The 24,039-nt window shown below is 37.7% G+C and overlaps 1 protein-coding gene across 3 annotated transcripts in view; it reads left to right on the forward strand.

The window, feature by feature from the left end:
* The window catches only part of TTLL7 (tubulin tyrosine ligase like 7), a 144,588-nt gene that overhangs the window by 25,607 nt on the left and 94,942 nt on the right, over positions 1-24,039 (forward strand). For 2 of the 3 annotated variants that reach the window (XM_064588935.1, XM_064588933.1), the window contains exons 2-3: positions 18,743-18,938; positions 19,141-19,272. In XM_064588935.1, coding sequence (XP_064445005.1) covers positions 18,914-18,938; positions 19,141-19,272 — 157 coding nt within the window. In that variant the 5' untranslated portion in view covers positions 18,743-18,913. Of the gene's footprint in view, positions 1-18,110; positions 18,213-18,742; positions 18,939-19,140; positions 19,273-24,039 lie in introns of all 3 variants that reach the window. The other variant, XM_064588934.1, reaches the window with a different exon arrangement.

Consider the following 24,039-nt stretch of genomic DNA (forward strand, 5'->3'; position numbering starts at 1 on the left):
GCACTGCTCATTTCCTAGCATAGAATAGGACTAATTTAAAAAAATAATAATTTATTTATTTTAGAGAGGGGCAGGGGGTGGAGGGAGGGAGGGAGAGGGAGGGAGAGTCTTAAGCAGACTCTACGCTGATCTCGGAACCCAATGCAGGGCTCCATCTGACGACCCTGAGATCATGACCTGAGCCGAAACCAAGAGTCGGATGCTTAACTGATTGCGCCACTCGGGCGCGCCAGGGATCATTTTTTATATCCCTCCTTTGCTCTTTCACTACATGTTGGCATAATCACACATTTTCTACTCTTTTCCCAGGGGTAACCTTCCTAATTCTGTTAATTCTCTTTCTTCTTGACTCCTAGAGGATACTTGTTGAAGGGGTCAGTAAACTTTTCTGTGTGTGGTCAGATGGTTTCTATTACAACTATTCAATCCTGCCTTTTTAGGGCAAAAACAGCCTTAGACAATACATAAAGAAATGGGGGTATCTGTGTTACACTAAATCTTTATTTATAAAATAAGTAGTGCCTGGGTTTGGTGTGTGCGCTGTAGTTGGACCCTTGTACCTAGCCCATTAGGTGTTTCATTTCTCTTGTATTTTTAATTATTTTTAACATACTGGCTCTCAAACATATTTAAGTTTTTTTCTATCATATCTCTCTTCACCAAAACAAAAAAACAAAAAATCAAGAAAACCCAAATCTTTCCTTTAGGGCTTTTTTCCATTAAACTACATGCCATTTTTTTTTCCCCTGTTACTTTTTGAAGGTCATCTCTTCCTCCTATCTAGTAAACTGGTAGTCTTTTTCTGTTGCTGTCTGCAAAATAATCACAACCTGCACTTTCCTAATAAAATGACTACTTCTTGGTTTTTTTCTTTTTGGATCTTTCCTTCTGTAATACTCAAATGGTTGCCTAAACTGTACCTTTTTGGAAATCTTGTTCTCCCTTGAATTCTGTGACCCTGGAGTCTCCTCCTATTTCTGATGGTTATATATTACTCCCTTTTTAAAAACTGAGGTCACACACACAAATATATGTAACATATAGAGTAAACTGCACAAATCTTAAGGGTACAGCTTGATGGATTTTTAAGTATGTATACATTTATGTAAAGATCACCTAGGTCAAGATATAGAACATTTCCAGCATCCCAAAATGTTCTCTCATGACTATTCTCAGTCAGTGATCCCTGATCCTGCCTAGGGGTGACCTTTATTCTGACTTATATCACTTTAGGTTTAGTTTTTCCCATTCTTTTTTTTTTTTCTCTTTTACTTCTAGTGTAGTTAACATACAGTGTTATATTAGTTTCCGGTGTACAATATTGATTTCAACAATGTTATACATCACCCAGTACTCATCATGACAAGTGTACTCCTTAATCCCCATCACCTATTTCACCCGTTCCCCCACCCCCCTTCCCTCTGGTACCCATCAGTTTGTTCTCTATAGTTAAGACTGTTTATTGGCTTGTCTCTTTCTCTCTTTTTTTCTTCCTTTGCTCATTTATTCTATTTCTTAAATTCCACATATAAGTGAACCCATCTGGTATTTGTCTTCCTCTGACTGACTTATTTCACTTAGCATAATACTTTCTAGCTCCATCCATGTCATTGCAAATGGCAAGATTTCATTCTTTTTTATGGCTGAATAATATTCAGTTGTATATATATACCACATCTTCTTTATCCACTCATCTATTGATGGATACTTGGGCTATTTCCATAACTTGGCTATTGTAAACATTGCTACAGTAAACAGGAGTGCACGTATCCCTTTGAATTAGTGTTTTTGTATGTTTTGGGTAAATATGCAGTAGCACAATTACTGGATTATAGGGTAGTCCTATTTTTAACTTTTTGAGGAACCTCCATACTATTTTCCACAGTGGCTACAGCAGTTTGCATTCCCACCAACAGTGCAGAAAGGTTCCTTTTTCTCCACATCCTCACTGACACTTGTTTCTTGTGTTTTTTATTTTAGCCATTCCGACAAGTATGAGGTGGTATCTCATTGTAGTTTTGATTTGCATTTCCCTGATGATGAGTGATATTGAGCATCTTTTCGTGTGTCTTTTTGGGTGTTTTCTTTGAAGAAATGTCTCTTCATGTCTCCTGCCCATTTTTAAATTGGTTTATTTGTTTTAGGAGTGTTGATTTGTATAAGTTCTTTTTTTTTTAATTTAATTTTATTATGTTATGTTATAAATTCTTTGTATATTTTGGATACTAACCTTTTATCAGATATGTCATTTGCAGTATCTTCTCCCATTCAGTAGGCTGCCTTTTAGTTTCATTGACTGTTTCCTTTGCTGTACAGAAGCTTTTTATTTTGATGTAGTCCCAATAGCTTATTTTTGCTTTTATTTCCCTTGCCTCAGGAGGCATCTCTAGAAAAATGTTGCTACAGCTGATGTCAGAGAAATCACTGCCTGTGCTCTCTTCTAGGATTTTTATGGTTTCAGGTCTCACATTTAGATATTTAATCCATTTTGAACTTTTGTATATAGTGTAAGAAAGTGGTCCAGTTTTAGTTTTTTCCATTCTTGAACCACATCTAAATGAAATAATACAGAATATATAGACACACTATTTTATACCCAGCTTTCTTCACTCATCAGTGTGCTGTTAGCAGTTCATGTTGTGAATAGCTGTAGTTCATTCTTTTGTATTGTTGTGTAGTTCCATCATATAAATATACCACAATTTATGTATTCATTTTATGTTTCATTGATATTTGGGTTGTTTCTGGTTTGGGCTATTATTACTAAAGCCGATATTAACATTCTTGTCTGGGTCTTTTGGTAGACATATGTCCTTATTGGGATTGTTGATGTTTTGAGATAGAAAATGACACTAAGTATGAAATGTGAGGGAAAAGCTTTGGCAGTAGGAGCTGGAGTTCTAAGGAGAATTAGGAACTAGAGGTTCAGCTGGTCTAAATCCCTTCTTTCCATATCTTTTTTTGTCCTTCACTTACCTTCTATTTTTAGGATATCTAGGACTATTGATGGGTTTTTACAGGGCAGAGGGACTAGAATGGGAAATTCATTATTGGAGATGGCAGAGGTCTCAGAACCTTAACAGCAGGAAGAACCAAGGATTATGTGCCAAGAACTAGAAGATAAGACTGAGTGGGCTGTAAAACTGCAGGGTCCAGAAGATGCATTCTGGGATGGGATACAGAGCCGAGAGTCCAGCAAACTCCAGGGAATGCAGTAGAGTTGACAGACAATTAACGTTCTGGCTGTGGGCCACTGAGGGGTATCCTGTGGATGTGAGCCACATATGACCATTCTCCCATCAACTCCATCAAAGTTACACACACACACACACACACACACAAACCCAATCTAAGTAAATATAGAAACCTGCTATGCAAATACAACAAATAAACAATATAAACTATAGTATATTTGCTATGCAATATCAAATCTTCTAGCACCACCCACCTAAGCCAGACTGTCATTCTTAAATCCTCCATATGGAAACTGGATACCAGACCTTGCTAAGAACCAGTGCTAATATTTTAATATGATAACCAGGCTGTGGTGGATGTTCTATTGGTTGAATTTAAAGGTCATGTGTGAAATGGATCCATCAGGTAAAGGATGATTGAAGTCTTGGGCACAAATAATGTAATTTAGGGATAGTTGTTTGAGTTGATGCCCTCAGTGCCTTGCCCATATCCCTGGCACCTTACCACCTCATTATGCTCTTCCTATTTTCAATTGCCTGCCAATGTCCGCATTTCTTCCCCTAGGGCTTAAGAGGACTTTTCCAGAAGCCTTGGGACTAGGGACCCTTTGTGCAGGCCTCCTTCCCCTAACTCTCACTCACTTTCCCAGGAGGGCTGGAAGTGCCATGAAATTAATACATACTGCACCCCTACAGCAGTGCTTAACCAGTGATTGACCCCTGTTTGGGTTAACTCTGAAGCAGTTGTATTTTACACTGGTCTCTGAGTTCCCTAGGGAATTAAACTCCAGCCGCCCACAGTGTAGCTGGCTTTGTAACTTACCCTTTACTGGCTGCCTTCTCTTCCCTGTCTCACTTCCCTGATCCCCTATCAGTATTTCTTGCACATCCCTAAATAAACTACTTGTACTTGAATCCTCATTTTAGGGTTTGTTTCTGGGGAACTCAAACTAAGATCTTTTGAATAATACCCACAAGTAAAAAGGCAGGCAAGGGAAGAAGAACTGCAGGTCATTTATTTATTTATTTTTGATTAGTAATTATTTTAATTTCCGACTGCTGCCTGGAGTTTCTATGTGGACATGATGTTGATAATCTCAAACCTGACATGGCCAAACTGAAATCAGTTGCTCCCACTTTGATTAGGAAAAAAAAGATTTCTAGGACTTTACTTTCTTTCCATTTGTCTCTAAAGGGAAAAATTTTTATTTTTTTATTTTTTGTTTTTTTAAAGATTTTATTTATTTATTTGACACAGAGAGAGAGAGAGCATAAGTAGGCAGAGCAGCAGACAGAGGGAGAGAGAGAAGCAGGCTCCCCGCTGAGCAGGGAGCCCGATGCGGGGCTCGATCCCAGGACCCTGGGATCATGACCTGAGCCGAAGGCAGACGCTTAACTGACTGAGCCACCCAGGCACCCCACAAAAGGAAAAATTTTTTAAATGAATTCAGTATGTACTGTGTGTTCCTAATTTTTCTGATTTGGGGTGTGAATAGCATTTCAAACAAATATAACTGGTACTGTAACTTCACTGCTAGCTATTTTTACTTGATGATCTGAGTCTTGGCTTGAATTCCTGGAATCTGGGATCACTTAGTTTACATTTTGATTTACTCTAGAAGTGTTAACCTCAGAGGTAGTTTAGTAAATATTCCAAGTACCAAAATAAATGCAAAATGTAATTCACACTCATAATGCTTATGTACTACTTAGAAATCAGTCTCTTTTGGAATTAGCCAATTTTATAGATTTATTTTAAGAGGTTTTATTAATACTGTATAGAAAAATTCATCCTGACATATGATTCCTAATTGATTATTTCCATAGCTTTGCTTTAAAATATTCTGAACTTTCACAAAAAAAATGGATTGTGACATGTAAAACAGATAGATGGATATATAATATAATATATTATATATATTATATCCCAGCTGAGGTATATTTGTTTAGGTTTAGTAAATTAAAATAGATATTCTACAATTTTATCACTCATTCATGATAAAATAAATGATATTATACAATTTATTGTAAATCATTTATATTCTTTCTCAAATAATTATATGCCTCCCACATGAGTAAAAATTTTTCATAGCCAGTTTTAATGATTATACAATAACCCATTGTTTGGCTATGTCATAATTTACTAAATTTCTCTATTGGATATGTTTAGGTTGTTTTCAGTTACAGCCGTAAATAATGTCTTGATGTACATCCCTATTCACTAATATGCCTCAACATTTTGGGTGATTTTATTAGGATAGGTTCCTAGAAGTGGAATTATCAAGTTAAGAGCTTAAACACATTACATATTTTAGATTTTTGCTGTATTTTTAATTGCTTCCTAGAATATTTTCTTTAGTGGGTGAAAAAAATTATAAGCTACCTTAAATGAATGAATTAGTAACATATTGTTTTGAGTTTGGTTTCAGTTGTTGGGATTTTAATTTATTGCGTTCGGTTTTCTAATGTTAATAGTACTAAAGTCAGTGGATTGTTCTTAAAGTGATAGTTTATGTACACAAAAGCAGTATGTTTAGCTTTGTGTTATATGAATTATTACTTATAAATAACATTTCAAATTTATTAATGTAACATTGATTGGAGTCAGTATTATCTAGAGAGTAAACTGCAAAATTTAACCATTATCTGTCATGACCAGCTTGTTCTAGTGTATTTGCATCCTCCCTAGAAACCTAAATATTTTATTTACCAGATTACTTTATTACTTCATGGTCATTTTACTAACAGTAAACCTGAGTAAAATAATGTAACCAGGAAAGCACTAACATTGAATATCATCAAATGGATGTTCTCGATAAATTTCTAAGAATATACATGTTTACTTTCAGATAATAATTGTAAACAATAAAATGAATAGAAATTTTTTGCAACAATTGTTTAAAATTATTAATTTAATTCAAGACACTTATGGAGTGCCTATGGTGCTCAGAAGGTGTTGCTGTATTCAAGGGAAAATTGCTCTCTTGTGTAAATTTTTCTTTATTACAATGAATAAGAATGTTCTCATTCTGAGAACATAGATTTTATATTGAAATAAACATTTGCCAATCTTTAACTCATTCTTGTCAGTAAGAAGAATAAATTATATAAAATTAAAGCATCAGCAGGGAGAACTTCTTTAATATTCATTATTAACTTTACATCTTTAATGTTTATTATGAATATTCCTCACTGCAACTTACCACCTCTTTGGGTGAAGGAAAATTCCATTTTCCATTGTTATAGATTGAGATTATGAAGTCAGCATTCTCATTTTTCTTTGACAGCAGAAGATGGGACGTCAGTCCTAGGTTGAGAAAAATATCTCTGTTCTCTAGCCTCAGTGTCTCAAGAGACCAAAAGAAATGGTAATTTTCCAGGCCAGTATCCTCGCTGACTCTTATTAGTGTTTGTAATAAAACCTATTCTGCTTGGAGCTCAGCTGCTTTACAGTCTTACCGACCTAGAACCCAGTTGAGAGTTAAGAAGTAGATATAATTGTCATCTGCACAGTGGAGGTGGAGTAATGTCTTCATAGAAAACATGAATTTAGGTATAATCTGTTTGCCTTTGGATCTCATACTAAAATTCTTATCCCCATAGTGGAAGGGTGAGGAAAAGAGGTGATGAGTAAGGAGAGCAGAGAAACTGGCAGGCAACTTCCTTGGGGATTAGGTGTGATGGAGGGGTAGGTACTCACGATTTCAGTATTTTTCTGGTCCAATAATGTTAGCCAGGGTCATAACCGCACACAGCTATGATATTGGCCTCCTCTGATTTTTGCCAGGGAGCTTGCTATTCTTTTTGACAGTGCCTGGGGCATGGTGCTTTCCCACACTTTTCTCCAAATCAGGTGAGTTCCCTGAAGCAGCAGAAGTGCTGCCTTTCATGCCTTGCCCAGCCCAGGTAGAACAGCTGCATGGATGGAAGTGGAGGGTGATGGGGTATGGGGACGTCTCCAAGCTCAAATGCCGCTTCCACTGTTCTTACCCCGAGTTCAGTAGTTCTTGTTGAATAAAGCCTTCTTGTAAGCCTTTGGGCATTTTCCAGGGTCCTGAAAAGGGTTTTGACAATTCTGGCAGTTTTATCATTGTTTTGGGAGAGCAGAATTGCTGAACTCCTCACTCCACTGTTTTGGAAGTTCTGCATTCTGGGTCCAATTTTAATCAGAATGTTGGAAGTTATATTTTGAGTGAGACCTGAGTAGAAAACCTTTCCAGATCATGAGTGCCCTAAATTATACTTTTTTTTTCTTTTTTTGTGGCCAAAGATTTTAGAATTTTAGAGCTAGAGGGGGTCTTAATTCCATTTTCTCTTTTTTCAGATTAATAATTGGAAACGTTAGTGCCTTGTGCAGTTATGACACAGATTGTTGGTGTCAGAATTGGGTTTGGAAATGGATCACTCACAAGGCAGTCCTTGCTTCCCCTTTTCCTGTGCAGGGGCAGGTACTGATGTCCTTTTTCTGCAGACTCAACTCTTTGCCACTGAGCTAATCCTGCCCAAATCAAAGAGTACATGAAGATTCTCAGCCCTGCTGTTGAGTGACGTCTTGTATGAGTTGTGCTGCCTTGAACCACAAGCTCAGGGTTGGGGCCTAGCAATCTTTAAGCTCTCCAGGAGATTCTGATGCACATTTAATTTTGAGAACTGCTGGCATAGAGTAAAGGCCCACCATGTCTTTGAAGTTGTCATTAGTTCTGCACTCTAGAAATTCTGATAAGCCGGTACACTGCTATTTTTCATCACAGTTAAGATCATTTTCATTGTAAGACACATTGTCTGGATATAATATTACTGTTCTCTGGTTAACTTCAGGCACTGCTTCTATTCTGTGTTCCATTATTGTTCATTAGAATAAAGGACAAAAATAGTTCTTACCTTTGCATTGCCATAAAAGGACTAGTTTCACATCAAAGATTATAGTGCCAGATAAACAGTGTTTTAAAATGCCTGGAATGACTTTTGGGAAATATTCTTATTTTAAAATAGGCTAAACTTATTGAAATATAGTTAAGTTTAATTAGTTTTCTTAATAGTGGGCCTGTTAAGGGGGCACCTGGGTGGCTCAGTCAGTTAAGCGACTGCCTTCGGCTCAGGTCATGATCCTGGAGTCCCGGGATCGAGTCCCGCATCGGGCTCCCTGCTCGGCGGGGAGTCTGCTTCTCCCTCTGACCCTCCTCCCTCTCATGCTCTCTGTCTCTCATTCTCTCTCAAATAAATAAATAAATAAATAATCTTTAAAAACAGTGGGCCTGTTAGATAAAGCCTATTAGTATTTTATTTCTTTACAAAGATTGATCTTATAAATTCACTTTGCACCTAGAAACAAAATAGTTGTATTATTCTTTCCTTCCTTAAGATCTAACAGTTATACACATCTTGGTTTAGCTGATGGAGGCATGCAGAGCATTATATGAGCTCAGCCTGTACATTTTCTTTTTTCTGTATGGATTTTCTAAACTTTGACAGCATGAATCTCAGACCATGGTGTAATTTTATTGGGATTTAATTTAATTTACAGGGATTTGAAAACTGTGTCAAATTTACCTGATTCTAGAAGTTAATACAATTGAAAATTTCTTATTTTAAGTTCAAAACCCCCTAACAAATAGTATCCCTCTGATATGGTAGCTCAGTAGTTTAGCTCCGATGTTTCAGGCTCTGTGTTTGAGATTGAAGAATATGTAATTTAAAAGACATTTTTAAAGCTGCTGCCTGGGAGCCAGTTGTCTTATGGAGGAAACGTACAATGAAGCTTCCTTTTATTTCATTTGAGTTGTGGCATTTTATGGAAGGTCATTTTGTGGTAATTCTCTTTATTTAAAAAACAAAATTAAAAATGGAACCTAAGTTCATTATTATTTGTAGTGGTTAGGAACCTGGTTTAAGCAAAAAAGAAATTCTTTAGTTCGGGAATATGTTATCTATCTTTCTCTCTGCCTTCTTTATGTGACTTCATCCTTAGGTTCTGTGTGGGTGTGAGGTGGGGACCAGCAATGCAGGTAGGTACCCTCTCAGATTCAAATCCAGCTCAAAAGAGAAGCTATATTCTTTAAGAATCTGAAAATGAGTTCTGGGCTTGACTCTTGCTGGTCTTAGTTGGATCCTGTGTTCGTCTCTGAACCAGTTCCATGGCCAGGAAGATGGGATTCCACAGTTATTTTAGATCTAAGTCATTTGGCCAGTCTTGGAGCCAGGATCGGCATCAACCCCATCTAAAGCATGTGGATCAAGGGGGAATAGTGCTTTACCAGCAGATATCCAGATTACTGCTCACAGAAAATAGGTGAGTGTAAGCTGTGGCAAAAATGATATGTCCAAAGGCATTGTGCTTATGACTTTGCATTTAGGCTGGTATATCTTCTTCAGAAACCAAAACAATAAATTCTGTAGGAATAGCACGTCCATTACAAGGTGCATTTAGATGTTGGTAACAGAAACTTAAAGTAATAATGAGTTAACAAGATGGAGGTTTATTTTCTCTGGATGTAGGCAGTCCAAAACTTATGTAGCATTTCCATGATAAAACCAATGTATCTTTGAATTGCTGCAGCTCCTGCAGTTGCATTTACATTTCAGGTGGAAGGGGGAAAAAAAAAAAGCAAGTAAATGAGTGTCCACCAATTGTCTCCCTTCCTGCTCAACAACTTCCACTTATATCTCATTAACTAGGATTTGGTCACATGGCCATATACACTTGTAAGGAAGTCTGGGAAATGTGGTTATTCATACTGGCACAATGCCACCCTTAACAACCCAGTATTTTGTTAGTATGGAAGAACTAGTGGATTGCTATTAGGCAGGTAGCTAGTGGTCTTTTGACATGTGTTAACTTATTAACTGATATGGATGATGTAGGAGGCTTATTTAACAATGCAATGAATTTTATATATTTAAGATTTAAAACTCATTTTAGAAGTAGCTAGAAATACAAATAATAAAACTAATCATACCCTAAAATTGGTAATGAGGTATGCACTGAATTGGTATCAAATAAGGTCAAAGGAAGAGTTAAAGATGGTTCTAATTGGGGCACCCGGGTGACTCAGTCAGTTAAGTGTTTGCCTTCAGCTCAGGTCATGATCTCAGGGTACTGGGACCAAGCTGAGCAGGGTTGGGCTCCCTGCTCTGCTGGGCGTCTTCGTCTCCCTCTCTCTCTCTCTGCCCTGCCCCCCACTCGTTCTCTCTGTCTCTGTCTCTCAAATAAATAAATAAATAAATCTTTAAAAAAAAGATGATTCTAATTTATCTGTCTCTTGGATGTTTGGCTATAGTGATGTCCTCTGCCAAGATAAGGAACATAAGAAGAAGTGCCAGGTTTTCAGGGGAAGTTAAAGAGTTAAGTTCTGGACATTTAAAACTATAAATGTTGGTATCAGATGACATTCGGGTGATGTCATTTGTTCACCAGCTAAGCAGCTGCACATTTTGATATCTATTGTGCATTTTCTGGCAGAGAACAGAGAACTGGATATTTTAGAAATTTTCCGCTTCTCCTAGTCCCTCTCTTTGACCTTGTGATCTAGGTTACTGAAAGTTAGGGAGAGCTGGGTCCACAGGACCACAGTTCCAACTCCATAGCTTAGAACAAGAGAAGTCTTGTTGTAGTCAAGCATAGGTTGGGTGTTTTGAGGATGTGAGGTTCAACTGTCTTAGATTTGGTACTGTTCTTTGCAGGGTAAGGGAATGAGAGGAGGCAAAAATGGATTCACAAAAGTGAGTGATATATGCAAAAATTAACTGATAACATCACATGTTATTCCTAAGGAGCAAGTGAGACTTTTTTTAAGCTACTGGAGAATTAGAACTGCAGTATTATATTCTAAAGGAAATGCACCCATAGAGGCTTTTGACCCTACTTAAGCATTTTATGAAATCACCTTGTCTTTTGTCACTTTATTAACTGAATTATAGATGTTACGTTTTTGAACTTTATTTAGTTCAACATTTACTGAATAAGATTTTTGCCCTTTTCATTATTCTAAGTACTGAAAATAAAACAACTATTAATATGGGAAAAATGCCTTCAAGGTATGCTGTAGTATCATTACCTATTTATCAGTTTCTGTTTTTTTGTGTCATACTAGGCTAAGTTTCAAAGGTAAGACATTCTACAGAGCTTAGTGGACATTTTGTATGGATGCTGTAATTTAACGAAAAACATCGAACCAATAATAAGCAGGCTAAGGCAATTTGGAAAACAAGCAGTACATTAGTGGGAGCTACTGTTGCTCAAAGTCAATATTAATTGTAACTAGAATGAATAAATAGTAGTTCTGTTTATTCTTATATAATGTCACACTTGGCCTCTTTCAGGTTTTTAGAAGTGGTTGATCAAATGGTTTTTTTTCAGGTCTAAAACACTACAGATCTAGCTTTTGGGAATATACCCCGTCTGAGAAAGAGACAAAAGTTTCTATGTTCAGGGAGTAAGTAGCTTCTCTGAAAACCTTTTTAATTTGTGCACACACTGAGTGGTGCCAATGTATTATTGTTAGGACTGTTGTTTGGGTGATGTCATTTGTTCACCAGTCAGGCAGCTGGGCATTTTGAAAATCTATTGTAATTTCTTGGCAGAGAGCACAGAAATGGGAGCAGTTAGCTTTGGAATGGACCTTTCTGTTTAATTAAAACTATTTTATATATAAAAGTAGTGGTTTTCCTTATCTACAATCACTAATTCTGTTGTGTTATTTTCTCTTTTTTTCTATGCTTTTCTGCAAATATAAAACTGAAATCATCTTACCCCTCAAAATGACTCTTCTTTCTGCAGGCATTTTCTTGATGAATGACGCCATCTTCTACCCAGTTCCTCTAAACCAGAAATCTGCAAGCCATCTGAGATTACTTTTCCTTTACTGATCACCAACTTCTGTTCCTATTCTGTAGTAGCAGTATTCTTTTGCCCTCTGTCTGTTGCTTCTATCTGTGATCAAGCTCGTACCATCTCTCTTCTGGACTTTTGTAACACCCTCTTAGGACCCTGTGTCCATTCTTGCCCCTCTCCGATCCAGTGCCCATGATTACTGTCAGCGTAATCTATTAAACAGAAAGTTGGATTGTGTTACTCCTTTTTAAGTCCCTCAGTGACTCCACATTACTTGTGAGTCAGGATCAGACCTAAGTTTCCAACAGTGTGACTGACTTAGAACACAATTCTTCCAAGGAAACATATGATGGTTCAAACAAAAGAATCTTGGCTATTTTATTTTTACCTATTATTTCAGAAGCCTAAACCATGATAAGGGTATATTCATTCTTTGTAATAGGAATGACATCTTTGGTGCCCTTTCTCTGTAGAACAGGACTGGCTATTGCATCCTCTCCCTTCCTCTCAAGAGGTATCAGAGTTGGTCTTTATCATCCCCATGTAGTTCTTTACACTTTTATTTCATATGTATTAATTCCTAAGTGATCTTTCTCTCTCTCTCTCTCAGTGTATACCATATGTTATTATTTTATGTAATTTTAAACTTTATATTAATAATATACTAGTTTGTATTTCTCAACTTTTTTTCATCTGCATTATTTGTGTGATTCATCATGTAGTTCTAGCTCATTTATTTTTACTTGTGTATAGTTCTCTCACTGTATGTATGCACCAACAGTATACGCAATGTTGTTGTCCATCTGCAACCCCTCTCCCCACAACCCACCACTTTTCATTTCTGAAAAGGTCAAGTTACTATGCTCCTGGCTCAGTGCTTCAGAGGAGATGGTATATTATTGATCTTTGTGGTTGCTGTTAATCCTCCTCATATGTTTAATGATTTTTGGTAAATTATCTTTAAAATGAATGTCTTGACTGGTCAGCATTGGTAGCTGGTTTGGGCTCAAATAAGGAATGTAAACTATTTTTTTAGATTAACAAAATCTTACCTCACTTAGCAGGGCTGTCTCCAGTAGTAAATAAGATCCTTTGTAGCAAATATCTTCCTTTCTAGCTGCTCAGAGTCCTGCTTGGCAAATGCTTTCTCTTGCACTTCTTGCTTGGCCAGGTGATTTCTAAGTCATCCATGTGGTTCTACTTTAGAAGACCAGTGGGGAGGGAATGGACTCCAGCAGTAATGTCCTCCACTTTCCTGGAGTATGCCCATGCTACCAGCTGTTGGCCCTCTAGTCCAGTGGTTCTCAAACTTTAGCCTGCATCAGAATCACCTAGAGGGCTTGTCAGTTGTTGGGCCTCATTTCCAGAATTTGATTAAAAAGTTCTGGGGTTGAGCCCAAGAGTATGCATTTCTAATAAGTTTGCAGGTGGTGCTGACACTGCTGTTCCTGGACCATATTTTGAGAATCACTGCTCTAGGCCAACATTTCCTAATCTTTATTCTATTTTTTTGACTCATAGGGCCCTTTAACATTAATGTGTAATTTCATATCACTTATATGAATTTTAAAATTGTTTCATAATTTTGTAATTTTCACATGTTATACAGAAAGACTTTAAGTTAAAAAAAATTTACATCAGTCTGGTATTAAACATTATGGTCATCTAGAGCCTTGCTACTCAAAGTGTGAGCTGTGGACTAGCATACCTGGGGACTTGTTAGAAATGTAGACTCACAGGCCCCACCACAGAACTAATGAGTCAGAATCTGAGCTTCAACAATATTCCCACATGATTGGCATGCACATTAAGTTTGAGAAACCCCTGGTCTAGAGCTCACATTAAATCCAATCCTGATAATATCAAATAAGAAACATTTCAGATTTTAATGTTGAAACATTGGCACATGTTTCACTTACCTTCATTTTCTTACTTGTACTTGAGGAAAATCACTATCTCTTTGAAAATAAAAATAATATATAAAATTTGGTTTGGGAACCAAGTGCTGAAATTTAATGATGTGTTACAGTGCAACAATAGGCAAAATTGTATTCATGACCTGATGTCTGGAAATATTACCTTCTTTACACACAAAAAAATAACTGCCTCATTTTGATAATTTTCATGAAGTAATAGATTTCTGACCGCAGCTTGCAATAACCTCTCTCCAGTAATACACTATATGTGTGGAGAGTGTTTTTTCCCCAAAGTAAAAGCTTAATTGTATATAATTTTTGCTATATTTATTATTTTTCAATTATTTTGAAGCAATAGTAGAACCATCTTTCATCAGATAATTACAGTTTAGAAATGCAGAGAGGATTATTTTGAGGCAGATTTGCAGAATTAACATTTAAAAATTTTCTTATACCTTGTGTTTCAATGTCATTGTTCATTATACCTCTTTTCTTTAGACAACTATTTATGTGGATAATAATAACAGGGCACATTTTAGGGTTGTGAAGATCAGAGTTTTATATGGAAAAACCTAGAAGAGTGCCTGGGCACATAGTATGTTTTATATTAAGTGACTGCATCAACCCCATCCTTCCCCTTTACTTACTTGTGTTCTTCCTTTTCCTCATCGGTGTTATTACAGTCCATAGCAGCTAAGGATGGAGAAGTTTAATTATCCATTGTATAAAATCAAGGGGCAGATGGAGCTCAGTACAAGTCTCAGCCTTTTTTTTTTTTTTTTTTCCCAGTCAGAGGAGAATACTATAAAGTGGAGCTATGGAGAACGAGAAAATAGTGTCCAGGGGTAGGTGGCAAGGTTCAAATAGGGAGTGATTAATTGGTTGGAGTCTGTAATGGGTAATAGTTGTTCGTGTTACTTACTGGCTTTCATTCCTTTATGAGGTGAGGGGAGGGGCAAAGGGAGAGGGAGAGAGAGAATCTTAAGCAGGCTCTATGCCCAGAATGGAGCCCCACACGGGGCTCAATCTCACGACCCTGAGATCATGACCTGAGCCAAAATCAAGAGTTGGATGCTTAACTGACTGAGCTACCCAGGCGCCTCCTAGCTTTTATTCCTGTTGGTCATATGGTATGATTCTTGTTGGCAGGGGTCATATGACTTATTTAGGCCATTAACTTGTGAGTAGAAATTTTGTGTGTCATTAGTTGCCTATCTATACAAGATCCTCCAAAACTCTTTCCCTCTGGCGCAGTGACTGTTTTAGGGTGATGGCTGCTCTAACAGCTTGGGTTCCTATGTGACTGAAATGCAGAGCATCCCTGGTTGGTATGTAGCATGATTAAGAAATAGACCTTAGGTACTTTAAGCTCCTGAGATTTGGGGGATGTTTATTATTGCCGTGAAATGTAGCCTGTCCTAAAACAGATTCTTCTTGATGGGTTTTGAGAACTGAAAAGTCATACAATAGGATAGCGAGTATGGAAGGGGGATGGGAGTAATTCAGATGCCAAGAACTATGATGCTGGGAGACAAGAACCAAAGAGAGTCATCAGCAGTGTGTGAAAATTTAATATCAGTACTGGGGACACAAAGTGGAGGGAGGGGTTGGGATCTCTCTGCCCCTCCTCTTTCCCTGTCCATCAGAAGAGTGATACACTATCAAAAGTATATAAAACTAGTTATATACACTGTGAAACGTGTTTGTTCTCCTTGTCAGTGTGAAAATAGTAATTTAAAAGTCAATGTAGAAAATAAATACCAAGGAACACCAGGATTTAGGAAAAAGAACCATATTGGAGGGCTTTAAGAGTGCTCACTGCCACAGAAATGTTTCCCCATTCCCTCCCCATCACACATGTTCACACCCTCACCATGCTTTCATGCACATATGTACACATACGCATCAGATTTTTATCAACTCCACTTGTGACAACAGGTCATTACTCCCCTTCAAATATCACCTTCCCCATGAGGACTATCTGGATTCTGTATTTAAAATTGCAACCCTTCTCCTTCCTTTCCCCCCACACTCTTGATCTCCTAACCAGTTGTGCTCCCTCCCTCCATAGTACTTAGCATTTTCTATAGTTTACTTAATATGTTCGCTGTTATTGTTTGTCTCTCCCGCACTAGAATGCAAGCACCACAAAGAAAATTGTTGTCTCTTTCATTCACTGAGAATAGACACTGATATATAAAAGTATTTGTTGAATTGTAGTATCTTCATGAAGGAAAAAAGCAGAAAACCGTCTGAATATGGATAGCTGCCTTGGTGTTCTGAAAAGAGAGATTAAATCTGATGTAACTTTGTGATCTCAACTACATTTTAAACCACAGCTTGTTTCTCTTGCTCTCATTCCCTAGCTTTTAAAATAGCTCCAGTCAAGCAGAATTAAGCTTCTTTGTGAAATTTTCAATATGTCATATTTAAAGACTGAATTTTGAAGGTAAACAAACTTTGCAGCCGAGTTTAAGAAACCCTTGGCTAAAGTATTTCGGAGGTAACTGAAACATGCTGTGTGCTTCTGAAAAGTAGGTAACCATGGCTCATTTGAGCGGTGTGATCAGTCTGTCCTCTCATGTCTCTCACTAAGAATAAAGTGAAATGGTTAGAATTGGGATGGTAGAAATTAAATAAGGCCTATAAATGGATAGACTAAATTTAAGGCCTTTAAATTCCTGTGTGGTGAGGGAAGAGTTAACAGTTCTTGTTTTGAGCTTTATACTAATCAGAGTAGTTTGGCTCATTATTTAAGTCAGAAATTAACAATCTGCTTTTAGAGCCTGTAACAACTACTAACTTATTGTCAGTATAGTTAGGCAGACATTGTCTCACACTCTTGTTGACTTTGTCACCTACTTTAAATATAATACGTACTCTGTTACCATAAGAGGATCTTTGTTTACTCCAGTAACAAGTTGTTGGACAAGGACTTGTAAACCCAAATAGTTACCTCCCTGAGGTATCAGAGAGCTTCCAGAAAGAAATCACACTGAACTTTAGACCACTCCTTTCTTTATTCTGAAAAGCAATCCAGTCTATTTCCAGCTTGGAATTGGGAGCTGAGATCAGGCTAGGGATGTTTACTGTGATTTCTCTGTTTGGTTTGAAGTATTGTGATTTCCCACAATACGCCCATATCTTGCAGCTTGTACTGCAATTGGGTTGCCAATTTTTTTTTTTTATGTCTATATAGTATATTAGCACAGTGTCTGAAAATAGTGGGGCTTTGTGAATAGTATGGACAACTGGACAGAATGGGGTTCAAAACCTAGGTTTTCTATTTTATAAACTGTTACCTTGGCTTATTTAACTTATTTAGCCTTAATTTCCACATATGGAAAATTGCAGAAATGATATCTAAATTCCAGGTTTGTTAATGAGGTAAGATATTTTAGATTCTTAACAGTGCCTGCCCACAGTTGGTCTGTAATAAATAATAGTTTCCTAGCTTTCAGATTGAATTATTCTAGATAACTATTCTACTAAAAATGGTACCTGAGAACAAACTAAGTTCTAAATTTTCTTTAATAATGAATCTTCTTCTTCTTCTTATTATTATTTTTAAAGATTTTATTTATTTGACAGAGAGAGACACAGCGAGAGAGGGAACACAAGCAGGGGGAATGGGAGAGGGAGAAGCAGGCTTCCCACGGAGCAGGGAGCCCGACGCGGGGCTCGATCCCAGGACCCTGGGATCATGACCTGAGCCGAAGGCAGACGCTTAAGGACTGAGCCACCCAGGCGCCCCAATGAATCTTATTATTAATAATGACTATTGGATGTGATGTATATAAGAGTCACATTTTATGTAGCTGAATTTCTGATAAACCTAATAATCTCCTGATAAAGGTTTTGATACCATACCTTTGTTTATCATAATAGGTTTTATAATTTTTCAATGTGTTTAGAGACAATTTTACAAGAACTCAAAGATTCTTACATTGTGAAGGGAGAAATTAGAAAATTGATAGTATAGACTGGGAAGTATAGTATAGTCAGGGCATGAATACCTAGGTTCATACATACACAGTGAAAATACAGGTGTAATATAGGCCATGCTGCGGTGTAGCCAAATCAAATTAGTTCATTAAAAAATGTTTATAGCATTCCTCTGTGTGCCCAAATAAGCTCGTTGTAATAACAAAATTGTTTTCATTTTTTAAGGCACAATTCAAATGTGGTCTACTTTATGAGGTCGTCACCTTCCTCCCCGCCGACTGCTGCCCCCCTCCTTAATGAGAAATCCCTTTTCTCTGTATTCTTCTGGTATGTGATCTCTGTCCTGGCACCTACTTCACTGTCATACGAAAAGTAATGCTGCACCTAAGTGTCAGACATTGGGTTGAAGGTTGTGTGGAGTCCTAGTTAAGGGCACTGACTTTGACATCAGAGAGATGTTAATTTTAATTTGTCACTTGTTGTGTAAAGATTTGTCCTTTCTGAGATCAGTTTACTTAACAGTAAGACAGGAATAAAAGCTTCTGCCTCATGGTTTTGTTGAAAGATTAAGTGGCTTAAGTGGCCCACGATAGTAAGTGTTCAATAGATGGTTATTGTTGGTGTATGGCACGTTATTTATTGTGTGTAAATATGACATGCGACTGAAATAAAATCTCCTCCCTGTGCACTTTTTAGGACAGGGAACTATCACTTGGCATTTTGCATACGGTTTAGTAAGTTAACAAATACTTGTTGATAGAATACATTAACTTTCACCTTCACTTGGCTTTTAAAAAGAACAGAAACATTTCATAGAAGTTGTCCTCTAAATGACTTTGTTTTAAAAATCCCTGCAGGTACTTTCTCATCCCATAACTTCAGTGTCCTGAAATCTGAGGATTCCGCCAAGATAATATGCTGGGAACTTGCAGTGAGTTGGAGCCATATCCTACTTAGGCGAATGCAGGCCTTCCAGATTTCCTGAGAGCTTGGTATAGCAGCACACACACTAACAGGCGCAGGCAATAATGCCGTCTTTGCCTCAAGAAAGAGGTAAGCGGATTGAAGTAGTCACGTTATTATACATCCTCACTGAGAATTTTTTCTAAGAATCAAAAATTAATTGAGGATTCTTAAAGAACCAGAATTTATAGTTTTACTTTTTTTTTTTTTTTTGTGGTGGGGCAGCTGTGTTCTCTGCTATGGAATTTTTGTTATTTTAGTGATATCTGATTGGTTTACATTTCTTTTAAAGTTATTCAGGGACCCTCTCCCCTGGATCTGAATACAGAATTGCCTTATCAAAGCACAATGAAAAGGAAAATCCGAAAGAAGAAAAAGAAGGGAACCATTACAGCAAATGTTGCTGGGACAAAGTTTGAAATTGGTGGGTCTCCTCAGAATCATGAGGTTTTCCTCACTGTTGGAAAGACTAAATTCAGGGAGATATCTTTTGTGTAATTGATTTTTAAATGCCTTCTCTAAATTGTTCTTTTTTATGAGATATTTAACATGTTAATAAACAAAAACATCAATGTAAACTAAAAGCTTTAGCTACTCATGGGATGGTATTATATATATGTGATTTTGGTTAATACTTATTTTTTAAATCAAGTATGAAGGAAACATTAAACAGATTAAAATGTTAGATGTAAAATTAAAAAAGTACAAAATTTGAGATTTTTATTAAACAATGACTGACTTCAGGAAGAGAGTAGAAACACATTTCTCTCTGTGTTTTAAAAAATTGTTTTGATGACGCTGTTGCTTTTTATTAATGAAATTCCAGTTTTAATGTATAAGCAGTATCTGTGGTATAGAGAATAGATAAGAAGAATAATTGTTTTAAATTAAGATACACTTGCCTAGCATTGCAGAACTCTTAACAAATACCAGAAGTACTCAACTAATCTTCCTCTTAGCCATTCTGCTTTAAGAGAGTTAAGGAAAGGGGCGCCTGGGTGGCTCAGTCGTTAAGCGCCTGCCTTCGGCTCAGGTCATGATCCCGGGGTCCTGGGATCGAGTCCCACATCGGGCTCCCTGCTCAGCGGGAAGCCTGCTTCTCCCTCTCCTGCTCACCCTGCTTGTGTTCCCTCTCTCGCTGTGTCTCTCTCTCTGTCAAATAAATAAATAAAATCTTAAAAAAAAAAAAAGAGTTAAGGAAAATCATACGAAGTTCAAGGATGTTAATTATTCTTACCCTTATTCATCTTTGAGAGTCTCATTTCCATTTACAGTAATTCACCAAAGTTCTTGGGCAATCAGTGGAATACTTCATTGGAATTGAGGTGCCCCGAGACTCTCTTCGAACAAGTGGTCCTCAGAGGCGGGGACTTGAAGCAAGTTAGCATGGGAGGGTGAGATGCAAAAGATTCAGGGTTTATTTGCAGCATGTTTTCTAGAAACAAGACTAAGGTGACCATTGTTAAAGTGATTGATGGTTGGTGTTAACGTATCCTCTTACTTTTAAGGTTCTGGTGGGGTTCATAAGGAACCTTGATCTATAGGAGAGTGTTTCAGTTCACTTCCCTCTCACTTTCCCAGGAAGTTTTCCCAGGGCTGAAGTTGCCTTAGCATTCTTTATACTGATTCCTACCTCCTTGCTGAACCTTTGCTGTGGTGTTTAACAGAATTCCTGGCTCAGTCCTTGGATCAGGGACTGTTGGGAGAACACAGAGCCAAGTATGGGGAAGGAAAAGAGAGAATTGGCCATGTGTCAAGGAGAAAGTGCTACCTTGCTTCTCCCTTATTTAAGCAAGTGATATGCAACAGCTTACTTCTTATAATTTAACTCCTGCTCTCTTGACAGTTTGAATTACATAATGAAAATACACTTAAGCCATAGTCAGCACACCTGTGTTTTTGCCCTGGTGTTGCCTGTTTCTTCATGTAGACTACTTTGCTGTAGTTTTAATAGTAATATTTTTATAACCATTGACCAAACATTTCCACATGCAGTATCTCATTTAATCTTCCAAATAACCCTGTAAAATAGGCTGCATTACTCCCTTCCTCTCTTTTCCTTGCCTTTCCTCACTCTAATAGTGAGGTGAATTTGAAGTGGCTTATAGCCATAAGAAAATAAACATGGAAAAATAAAGATAGTAAAATAAGATGAATCTTGTGGCTGGCAAGAATCCAAAATACATACCATGAGACCCTCTATAGTTAGAGATGGACATGGATTTAACTCAGAGCTTCCTAGCAACCAAAGCAAATATTAAATCATAATCAGTTATAGGATGCACAGTGCCCAGAAGATAAAATCATACTGGTTATTCAAAGGACATATGACTTCTGTATTCCTGAGTCTTGAGAGAAATTTCTCTAATAGTTTCTTATGAAGACATGTTGTGGAATAATGAAGTACATTCTCTCAGTAGTTCTATAATTATTACATTATGAAATTCCACATTATTTTTTATACATCCTTTATAGCAAAGTTGAAGAAACAAGTCCAGAGTTAGCAACTTACCAAGTTCACACAGATGGCAAAAGTGGAACTTGAACCTGAATTCATTTGTTTCCAATTCAGTTTTCTTTTTACTATATCATATTGCCTATATAAAATGTGAATTGGAATTTAAAATGAGAAACACAAATGTTTCTTCTGTATCTAAAATTCAGAGAGTTGCATGGATTCCTGTTTTTAAAACTCCTGAACAGCCTTTGAGAGCTCTGTGGGTCAAGGCAAAAGATCATAGGACAAATTGTGAGGAATGTATTTTTGTTAATTTTTATTAAATGCGGACGAGAAAGATCAGAGAGCGGGGTATGTAAGTATGCAAAGGGAAACGTGAGGAAATGGTTCATATGGTTATCCCTGTTTTACCAATTAGGCGTTTGGTTTGGTAGAAATTCAGTATGGAGGCAAGTATTTCACCCCCTTTTAAAAGAGAGCTCCTAAAATATCAGCATTTAAAGGCGTGGAGTTAGGCGTTAGCTGTCAACAGCTTTCTATTTGGAGCTGACGCATTAAACGGATTTCTTTTCCGTGCAGTGGAGGATGATATCCTTAAAAGATTCCAATTGATTTCTAAAATTTCAGTTCAAATAAAAATTTGATTAAATAGCTTACCTGAAAAAAGTGACATTTTAGTACGCGGCATTGTATTTTTCTTTGAAGTTCAACTTTGTCAGCTCTTCAAGCTTTGAATTTCATAATAAAAGAGATTTATATATGACTGACCTTACAGATTTTCTTTTGTGAATCTAAGGAAAGAATGGATCTTTTCCACTATTGTTATATAACCTGAATGTTCCCAGCCTCACTGGTTCATGTACACATTCATAACCACATTGTAGTAGCTCATTATACTCCCTCCCTCTGTAACTGCCACCAGGTCCATTTCTCTCTTTAAGGTCTTCTTGGTTATTTCTGAGCAGCCCCAGACAACGTCTCTCCTGAACTCAGGAACAGGTCTGCTCTTGAGCTGCTATTCTGGCCTCATTATTATTTTCTGCTTATGAGTGAGGTAAAGCAGTCTCCCAGGCTGGGTGGCTATGGCCCTTGTCCTTCCTGTGAGCCCTAGGTGGCACAGCAAGTCCCAAGCCCTCAGGTCACCAAAGCTGCATGGTGGTCTGGGGCAGACAAGAGAACAGCCCTTCCCCCAACTCTTACTTTGTACATTGTCACCCGGACCTTCAGAACAGCCCCAAGTTTTCCCGAGCCTCTCATGGAAAATGGCAACTTCAGCTCAGCATTCCTCCCCGACCCCAGCATCACGCACCTCCAATCACTGTTCTCTTCTTTTATGTCTGTGTGCTAGGAACCATTGCATAAAAAGTCCTTTCTTTCTCCTCAGCCAAAAAGCCATCAAGAGTCTCTAGGACTTGAGACTGACAAGTGTCTGCTCATCACTTTTATACTTGAGCCAAGTAAATTCAGACAGTTGATCCCCTCTTACCATTTCTCCTCATATGTAGGGTATACAGTAAAAGGAAAACATTTAAAAATAAAACATTGAAGTGCTGCTATATAGTTACACCTTTCTATTAAGACTCATATGATCTCACTGATATGAGGAATTCTTTTTTTTTTTTTAAAGATTTTATTTATTTATTTGACAGAGAGAGACACAGCGAGAGAGGGAACACAAGCAGGGGGAGTGGGAGAGGGAGAAGCAGGCCTCCCGCCGAGCGGGAAGCCCGTTGCGGGGCTCGATCCCAGGACCCTGGGATCATGACCTGAGCCGAAGGCAGACGCTTAATGACTGAGCCACCCAGGCGCCCCGATATGAGGAATTCTTAATCTCAGGAAACAAAAAGGGTTGCCCGAGTGGCAGGGGGTGGGAGGTGGGAGGGATGTGGTGGCTGGGTGATAGACATTGGGGAGGGTATGTACTACTGTGAGCGCTGTGAATTGTGTAAGACTGTTGAATCACAGACCTGTACTTCTGAAACAAATAAACATTATATGTTAAAAAAAAAAAAAAAGATAGCAGGGAGGGAAAAATGAAGGGGGGGAAATCGGAGGGGAGAGACGAACCATGAGAGACTATGGATTCTGAGAAACAAACTGAGGGTTCTAGAGGGGAGGGGGTGGGGGGATGGATTAGCCTGGTGATGGGTATTAAAGAGGGCACGTAAGGCATTGAGCACTGGGTGTTGATACGCAAACAATGAATCATGGCACACCACATCAAAAACTAATGATGTAATGTGTAGTGATTAACACAACACAATAAAATAAAATTAAAAAATATTTATTTATTTATTTTTAAAGATTTTATTCATCTATTTGAGAGAGACATAGTGAGAGCAGGAACACAAGCAGGGGGAGTGGGAGAGGGAGAAGCAGGCCTCCCGCAGAGCAGGGAGCCCGACGCGGGGCTCGATCCCAGAACCCCGGGATCACGACCCGAGCCGAAGGCAGACGCTCAACGACTGAGCCACCCAGGCGCCCCAAAATAAAAAAATATTTTATAAAAAAAAAAGACTCAGAATTCTGTTGGAACCCAAAATTTATCCTAAATATTTTGCTTATCTTTATTCCAAACTTGAAATTCATTGGAAGACAAATGTTAGTATGTTAATCAGAGGGGAGCATATAAATAGTTTGTACTGAAAAACAAGCATTCTTCCAAGCATAAATTTTTTCAATAGGATTAAAGGGTTAGGAGCAGATAGGAGGGCCAGTTTCCAGATCTCTACT

This window comes from Mirounga angustirostris, unplaced genomic scaffold (assembly GCF_029215605.1).
Source record: "Mirounga angustirostris isolate CCGP_5_RB_7025 unplaced genomic scaffold, mMirAng1.0.hap1 SCAF_4, whole genome shotgun sequence".
In the NCBI taxonomy this organism is placed as follows: Eukaryota; Metazoa; Chordata; class Mammalia; order Carnivora; family Phocidae; genus Mirounga; species Mirounga angustirostris.